This window comes from Caloenas nicobarica, chromosome 4 (assembly GCF_036013445.1).
Source record: "Caloenas nicobarica isolate bCalNic1 chromosome 4, bCalNic1.hap1, whole genome shotgun sequence".
Lineage (NCBI taxonomy): Eukaryota > Metazoa > Chordata > Aves > Columbiformes > Columbidae > Caloenas > Caloenas nicobarica.
In genome coordinates this window covers 48,539,849-48,548,799 of record NC_088248.1, presented here as the reverse complement: position 1 = coordinate 48,548,799, position 8,951 = coordinate 48,539,849, and the positions used below count along the sequence as shown (strand labels likewise).

General features: G+C 35.9%; 1 protein-coding gene across 1 annotated transcript in view; it reads left to right on the top strand.

The window, feature by feature from the left end:
• The first annotated feature begins 238 nt into the window (after positions 1-238).
• Positions 239-8,951, top strand: part of TUSC3 (tumor suppressor candidate 3) — an 86,782-nt gene continuing 78,069 nt past the window's right edge. Inside the window, exon 1 of the mRNA XM_065633881.1 lies at positions 239-393. Coding sequence (XP_065489953.1) covers positions 254-393 — 140 coding nt within the window. The 5' untranslated portion in view covers positions 239-253. The remainder of the gene's footprint in view (positions 394-8,951) is intronic.

Below are 8,951 nucleotides of genomic sequence, written 5' to 3'. Positions count from 1 at the left end.
ATTTCATATATCCTTTCTGTTTAAGACCACACCAAGTTAAATTTTTAATCACCTAGAATCTGCTCGTCTATATACAACACTAAATTGTGCTATAGGCTATATAGAGGTCCCCCCAACCTCCTGCTGAACTCCCTAGGAGCTCTGAGAATGCAAAGACAGAATATGAGTACAAAGTGCTTGAAGTTTAAGCTTAAACAATCCTTATCCTTGTCCTCAATTACAGAATCTCTTGGCTGAGAAGGTGGAGCAGCTGATGGAGTGGAGCTCAAGGCGTTCAGTCATTCGTATGAACGGAGACAAATTCCGAAGATTTGTGAAGGCTCCACCTCGTAACTACTCTGTGATAGTGATGTTCACTGCTCTCCAGCCGCAGCGGCAGTGCTCTGTTTGCAGGTAATTTATTTATACCTTAGTGATCTTTTTCATCTTCCTCACCACAGTTTTCAAGTGAACACTTTAATCAATGTGCAATACACTGAGGATTGTTCTTTACGTGGGATAGATGCTTACTATTTAACAGGATCATTTGTTTGCTACAGCATCTTTTCAACTGCCTTTTAGTCTATATGCCAAATTTTAGAAGCCTTCCTAGTTTTGGGTGTTATTAAATTGCAGTTGAATAAAAAGTACACAACTGAGGAAGACTTTAAGAAATCTCCTTTATTTTATCATCGGTTGACCATGATCTTTGCAAAGATGCTTCATGACAGAAGTGATTCACTACGATTTAATAATATGACATTTCACTGATTTCTTCCATTAAGAGATGTCCAAGGCTCTGATGAAGATGGGAGTTACCCTGTAACTTCACAGCTTTGGACAGTTCTTACATGCAAGCACCTTTTTCCACACGGACGTGCTTATTGTGGAATACTGTCTGACACTGCACATTGATATGTTCTGGTGGCTCCTTTTAAAATAAGTGTTAGAGTGGCTCTGGTATTCTTCTAAGTTCAAGATCTTTCTCTGCATGTTCTTAGTTCAGTAAGTTAATCGAAAAATGACTAATGATAGGCATGGAAATAGGGCCAAGAGACTGAAAGGTAGTCATGCACTTAATTACCTTACTAAATCAGAAGCTGAGCTAATAAAACCTTATTCAGAAAAAATATGCATTAGAAATTATTGTTTAGTAATATATGAGATTATTGTGCAGGGAGTTCTAAACAGTATTTAGATAGGCAGCAAAATACTCCATAGAACTGTGAAATACATAATCTATATATGAAGAAGTATTATTTCTTGGTTTTAAATAGGTGCAGTTTAAACAATACATAAAGTTGGTAAATGCAGCATCTTTTTAGATTGCTTAGGTGTTGGAATGTGATGTTTACAACAGAGACTTTAACGTCTGTAGCTGTAGTCATGTGGGTTTTATTAGATTTTTTTAATTGTAGACTGTTTGTCATTGAAACCAGTTGGTCGGATTTGAGGGAGAGTATATAAATTGCATTCCTGTGAGTTCTCCCTCCACATCTGAACTGTGAAGGTGAAGGAGTAGGTACAGAAGCTTTCCAACATTCTGAAGTCAAAGGAGATTTTTCTTTAAAACTTCCAGCACTTGATTGCTGTTATTTTTTCTTTGTGTTGCCAGAGTTCAACTTTAGGAGATGAAATAGGAGTTGAAAGTTTACCTTATTGTTTTAAATCACTCCTTGTTTTCCAGTCAGTAAATAAAGCTACAAGAGATGCACTAAGTTCAGCTTTATAAGGGTCAGTGTATTCATCATTATAATGGCCACAGCAAATTTTTTCCCTGTGTTATGTACATCTCTTTTGTAGGGCATCTGAAAACAACATAAATATTGCTGTTATTAAGGAAGTTAATTTTGCTTGCAACTGTATATTGTTTAAGGAAGTTAATTTTGCTTACAACTGTATATTGTTTACTGTGCTGAAAAGAGCTTATAAAGTTCATCCTGTAATATGCCAGGCTAGCCATTTATGTGCAGAAGCAACTGAAAATCTTTAAGCATAAAACAAAGGAAAAAAATCAACATGCTGCTTTCAGTTGGTTTTGTTTAAATAAATGTGAAGTTGTAATCCACTTTTTCGTGTCAAATAAAAGGAATTTAATGAGGTTGATCGTAGTGCACATAAAACCATTATCAGGAAAATTGATGTTTTCAAATCAATGACTAATTAATGGACAGGAGCACTGAAAGGATATACAGAACTCAAATGCATGCATTACTTTATTGTTAGCTATTCACTAGACACTTTGCCTAAAGGAAAAATAGATTTTTAACTTAATCTGTAATGTTCTGTGAGGATGCTTTTGTCCAAGGTTTAAGTTAACTGTTCTTCATCAAAATATTTTCAGAACAATTGCATACAAAAAAAACCAATGTCATATTTCAAAACCGAAAAGCACCTAGACTAAAATCTTTGCATTGAATAACTTTGTCACAAGAATTAGTATTTTTTTTCCCCTATAAATTGAGCCTGGTTAGTTTATGCAGCACAGGATCATCTAAAAAAAAAAAAAGGTTTTCTCTTTTCTCTTTGACGTCTAGATTTGACATTTCAGTGTTTTTTCTCTTTTAAATGTCCAGTTTATGAAGAACTGGGGTGCAGTATTTTCGAAAGGGAAAAGAAGATGTTTGTATGCTGCTGTTGCATAGAGCTACATCAAATCCTAAGCATAAAAACCACAGGATTATACAAAAAGATAACAGGATGGGGAGCAATGGTAGGAAATGTGGTCCTCCTCTGGAGAAGAGCCGTGGAAGTTGATCATCATTAGAGTAGACCATTGCAGATTTGGACATTTGAGGCCAGAGAGATCATGTGCATCCTATATTGTTAAAATAAAATTTATTCTTTGTATAGCTAATTTTGCATTTGGTTATATTTAGAATGTTTGTTGTTAAAATGAGCCCCTGCTTACAGTACAATCAATATGAGTTTTCTGACAGGTGTTTTGGATGATTGTGCCACCAAAGATGGCATTTGGGAAGCTAGTGATGTTTTTGGCACTCTTCAAAGCAAATGTGAAGTCAGTGTGGTGGTCCAAGTTCGCTATCAGACTAAGGACTATTGTGCCTCTCCATTTGTGCAAAGTACTATAGTTTGAATGTTGTCTAGAAGGTATGAAGAAAGGACTTCTCCCCACACCATCATCCTTTTTAATGCTGGAGAAGCTCCAAATTTTGGATAAAATTTGGTTGAGGTGATCTTAGCCAAGTCTTAAAACACTTGGAGGCATGATACTTAAACTTTTTTAAAAGTCTTACCTATTACATAGCAAGGGCCTGCATATGGAAAGCTGACCAAATTTGTCTCAGGAAATCCAAGACTTTTCTGTGCATAGCAAGGACATTGTAACATCAATCACTTAAATCACTGAACAGTTATGATTTGTGAAAGTATATGGAGATATCACTTGCTCTTAAAATGCCACATACAGAGGAGTCTCTGAGACTCCAGATATTTGGATAAAACTTCTCAGTGAAAGGATTTGATCTTTTTTTCAGTAAAACCAAAGCATATTGTTTTATAGTAGTTCGTTCTCTAGTAAAAGTTACTCAACATAAGATTTTTTTCCAATGGAATGAGAATGGTTTCTTTACCATTGCAGGAGATGAATAGATGATCTTATGTAGCATCTTGAGAAAGATCAATTAGAAAAATTTTTTGACTGCTTTATTTGCCAGTTTTTTGAAACTTGCCTGTTCATCCAGTGCTAGACTTGTTTGTTCCTGATATACATCTTATTGTTGTATTTAATGCTTTCCCTTTACTTAATTTTGCTTGATTTGCTTCTAATTTTTGGTATTATCCCTTTTCAATATACACTTTTAAAAGTTAGAAGTCATATGTCTGCATTACTGATTACTCTGCCCAAAACAAATTAGGTTGACTTACAGATGTTTCTAAAAGACAACTACTAGTTTGTCATCTTTGAGACAGTATTCATCTTAATGAAATATTTTCACAAACTGTGGACTAGAAAATATATCCGTAGGCTATATGAATCAATCCAACCTAACACATGAAGGCTTCTGTAAACCAGCAGCTCTGTATATGTGTTTGTAGTGCTTCTAATCATGCCTCCGGAGTATTTTTCAAGGAAATTCTGTCTTTATCCTGAAGCGAATTTTGGAGCACAATATTTCCATCTAGCTTTGTGGACAAGCAAGTTTCAATTTTCTGGTCCAAAGAACTGTTGAAAGCCATCTGATGCCTTCACAACTGTGTAAGTGGTAGCATAAATGTCAGTGTTCCTGTTGACACATTTGTTTAGGCTCAATATGAAGTAGCTGGTATTGAGAGACAAATTAAACAACAGATTAGATGTCCTATGTGCTCTCAAATGTGAAGTCATTGGTGAGAGTGGGATGCGTTTCTAACAGTTGGAGATGTGTGGGTTTTTTTCCATGCCTGTTTAGAAATGTGCTTGATTAAACAGTTTTGTTCCCAGGAAATTAAACTTGGTTAGTCTTAAGTGACATAACGTGTGTTATTACTATTCTTGGTGTATATACTCAGCAAAAGCACAATGGAAGGAGATACAAAAGGGTCTCTTATGAACTGTGATGATGAATGAGTTTGGATTATTTTGTTTGGATGAACAGTCAGAAATAATCTAACTCTAAACAATGATTCCTTAGGATATAAGATCAGCTTCCCTTTTTCCTTTGCGCTTAGGTATTCACTCAACTAGATAGTTGCTCTCTGTTACCCACATCATTCAGTTGCACTTCTGAAAAAAAATTACTTATGTATGTAAGAAGGAGAACAAAACAATGGTCACTCTGACAACAGCATCTTCACAGAGATGAAGACTGTCTCCCAGCCTGTACTTTGTATTACATGCAGGCGAATAGTAACTATTAGCCTGACTTGAATGCATTTTCATGTGAAAATTCTCTTCCAGCTTCTCTGCTCTTCGTCCTCTTGCCTCTTGCAATCTGTTCCCCCATTTTGTTATCACTACATTTTTCCAAAGGGATCAGCACCATTTTACAAACCAGACTTCAATGAGTGTCCCCCTGCTCCACTCGATTATTAGTGCTTTGATTTTCGGCTGCACATGGGCTTTGGGTCTAGCCTGCTGAAACTATCACTGTGTTGACTGTTCCTCTGCATCTTTCATAGTTATTATTAACTCATTCTTTTTGTTTGTTGCCGTAACGTCTAATCGCTCCATAAGCAAATTAGATGAGGTCTTTTGTTTTACTTTCTAAGCTCTACTTCTCTCATCTCACTGACAGAAGCTACCATCTCTGCTTTGCACATGGGTGCATATCAGAGATGTCCTGTTTTTTGCCAAACAGATCATGTTTTTGTCTAGGTTCATTTTTCAAATTCATAGCTGAGGTATTTTCATTGAGAAAGGGATATTTGGGTCAGAGAAGTGGAACTGGTCATTTGAGTTTTATCCCCAAAAGCTGAAACCCATCTACAAAAAGATTCATATTTTGTTTCATTGTTTTTGGTGGTGTGTTTTGTTTTGGTGGTGGTGGTTGTTGTTATTTGTTTGGTTGGTTGGTTTTGGTTTTGTGTTGTGTGGGGTTTTTGTGTGTTGTTTCAGTGGACAGGGTCTATAGCTTGACTTTTGCCACTAGTTTGTTATGTGATAAAGGTTAAAACGTGTAAATTAGACACATACATCGCTCTGTGAATTTCAAGCTACCTGAAACAAATGGATTTTGTTTTACATACTTTCTACTATGCTTGTTTATGTCTATGAATTCCCCAATATTTATTTTAAAGATATAACTGAGCCTGTTTGAATCATTGCAAATTAAGATTAAAGCCTAGAATTAGCATAATAAATGATCGGGAGGAAAATGGAGAAATGCAACAAAGGAAGACTATAGTAATGGCAGGTGATCACTTGAGGAGACAAACTTGTAAACTGCACTAAATTGAAATTTGTGTTATTTCAGTCCTGGATGATGATTAATAGTATTTTACTGTGGAAGTAACAAGCCTCGTTCCAGATTCTTGGAAAACACAATTTTGTACAGACAGTATTTATGAAGAAGCAGCTAGAAATGGCTGGTAATGGACAGGAATTTGCGTAGCCAGTAATTCTCCTCGCCCCCCCACATTGACTAGACTATTGTATTTTTAAAAGTGTCAGCAGTGATTACTTCCATTAGCTGAAGTAGTGTCTGTGTCTATAAACACGTGTGTGTAAAGGCACATATGAAGTATATACATAAAATATTTATGTAGCATGTGAGGGAGATTGCAGATGTGACACACGTTTTCTAAAGACTTCTTCTGTTGCATTTGTGTGACAAGGCTGAATTCTGCCAAATTATTAATGGCATCTATTGGAACAAGTTACTGCAGAAAGCCTGCTGCAGAATGAGCTCCCGGTCAACTGATTAAGCTATTCCTTATGTTTTTCTTATAGGATTATACAAAAGGTAGGGTATAATTCAATATATAGTTTGTGTGTGTTTCACGAAGGGCTATGATTGTAACTGCCTTCTGCTGTTGACTCACAGTGTGTAGAAGTAAATGATAAAATATATGAGAAGAGATTCCACATAATTTTATTAACATCTACCCTATCAATGAGACTTCTGAGAGGGGGTTTTTAATCTAGAAAAGATGGGAATTCTGTTGTTTTCCCTGGTCAAGAAGGTATCAGAAAATTATTTTCAAGTAGCTGACTGAAGAGTTAGGTCAACAGCAAAAAGAATTTTGACAATCAAGGAGGTGTCATCAGAAGAAACGAGATCCTCTGCCTTTCAGGTTTTTGTTGGTTGATCAAGAGTGGGTAGTGAGAAGGGCATTGACATGTCTCTTAACTGTACTGAGGGGGAATTATCTTTTGAACTTCTGTTCAAAGAAGGAACAGGAGATGTGGAAGGAGCAGTTGAAAGTTCTGCAATTGCTTTTTCAGTGCACTTCAGGATCTTGATAGAATCATAGAACCATTTTTGTGAGAAAAGACTTTTAAGATCATCGAGTTCAACTGTTAACCTAACACTGCCAAGTCCACCTCTAAACCATGTCCCTAAGCACCTCATCTACTTGTATTTTTAAACACCTCCAGGGATGTTGACTCAACTCTTTCTCTGGGCAGCCTGTTCCCTTGCCTGACACCCCTTTTGGTGGATAAGTTTTTCCTAATATCCAGTCTAAACCTCCCCTGGCACAACTTGAGGCCATTTCCTCTCATCCTATTGCTTGTTACATGGGAGAAGAGACCAACACCCTCCATGCTACACCCTCATTTCAGGTAGTTGTAGACAGGTCTCCCCTCAGCCTCCTTTTCTCAAGGCTAAGCAGCCGCAGTTCCCTCAACCACTCCTCACAGGACTTGTTCTCTAGACCCTTTACTGTTTTCATTGCCCTCCTCCAAATACTGTTTAACAGTATTTTATACTTGGCTCATAAGAGACTCTTTATTCTTCCTGTGGTCAATTTTTTTTTTTTTTTTTTTTTTACTTTGCAACTTCTACAATATATGATCTTATAGCTACTTTTCATCTGTAGAATACTGAAAATTTCATGGGATGCTGCAAGTAAAATAGCATGGATATCAGCTTGCTTTCTCCTCATGTAGATATCTAGATTGCATAAACAGTGTATCTTTCAACTAGTGTCTATACTCTCTTCATTTTGTTGTGTGTGGAGAATTTTTGGACACATTTATAGATTCTTCAGTGCTTTTTGTTGTGACATTATAAGTCCCCTAAAACAAAAATGAAAACAAATAAGCATCCTGAATTTATTATCTTCTTGATACTGAGAAGTTAAAATATGCCCTTAATCCCTTCTTCTCTTCGTTTTGGGAAAACCATTCTGAACAAAACCCAAAAGTTGTTTTAGAGGTAAATTGTAGTATGAATCACAGTTTACTTTAAACAGATGGACAAGAGTGGGTAGGTGACCTGGTAGTGCGTTCTTTGCCAATTGTACATTTGTGTTTTGTACAGTCCATAGTAGTGCCAAAAAATAATGCTTTACTGCTTTCTTTGGCAAATAATTCCAGAGTCTCTTTTATTGTTTTCCTCATATTCCATTTGTGTTTTCCTTACTATAACATTGGACTAATAGAATACATTAATCTAATTTAATATAGTTCAAGCTATGCAAATCTGATTATCTGCCATAGACATCCACATAATTAATCTTTTTAAACAAAACTTTTAATACTTCTTGAGCACCACTTGCATAATATAAGACATTTTTGTAGAGAATTTGCTTAGCAGCTTTTTTGTATGTTGAATTTTCCAGGTAAATCTAATAGTAGTATTCCATTTTGATCTGGCCACTGTTTTCTAGTAGCTGGTTAATATTACTTTTGTGCTAGTTCCCGTGTTGCTGTTATGATGAAATTCTTAAAAGGTGATTGTAACAGTACTTACAGCTAAATCTTATCTATCAAAAAATCCTGTCAAACTAACAAGAGCAGTGCTAACATGTTATTATCCTGGTGAGTTCATACCAAGTGTAGTTCTGCCCTATGCCTTTGTAGTATTTCATATAATTGTTATAATAATGTCATATAATTAACATTACTTCATAGAAACAAACTGATAGAATTGATATTAACTAATGATAGAGATAGGTGGATAAGAAGTAACAGAGTTTATATTGCCTGATATTGATTGGAGGTTGAATTTTTTTCAGCCAAGTGCTCATGCCTTTTACTATTATTGTGTCTGAAAAGGAATAGCCAGCACTACAAAAAGGTATTAGTGTGATTGCAACAGCATTGTATTAATTGGAAAATACATAGTGAACTGTAGCATGTTCTTCAGTTCTGTGTGTAGGAATCCTGCACCTCCTTGTTTCACTCTCCCTTCTCTTCAAGAGCTGCCATGAGGGTGTATTACAAAATGCTTTGCTGTCTTCGATCTGAGGATGAAATTGTGCTTTGAATCTGTTATAGAAAAATCTAAGACCACCTTTTGCAGACTTATACTTTCCGAAGTATACTTTCTGCCTATTATATTAATTCAAAATAGTTTAAAGTTGCA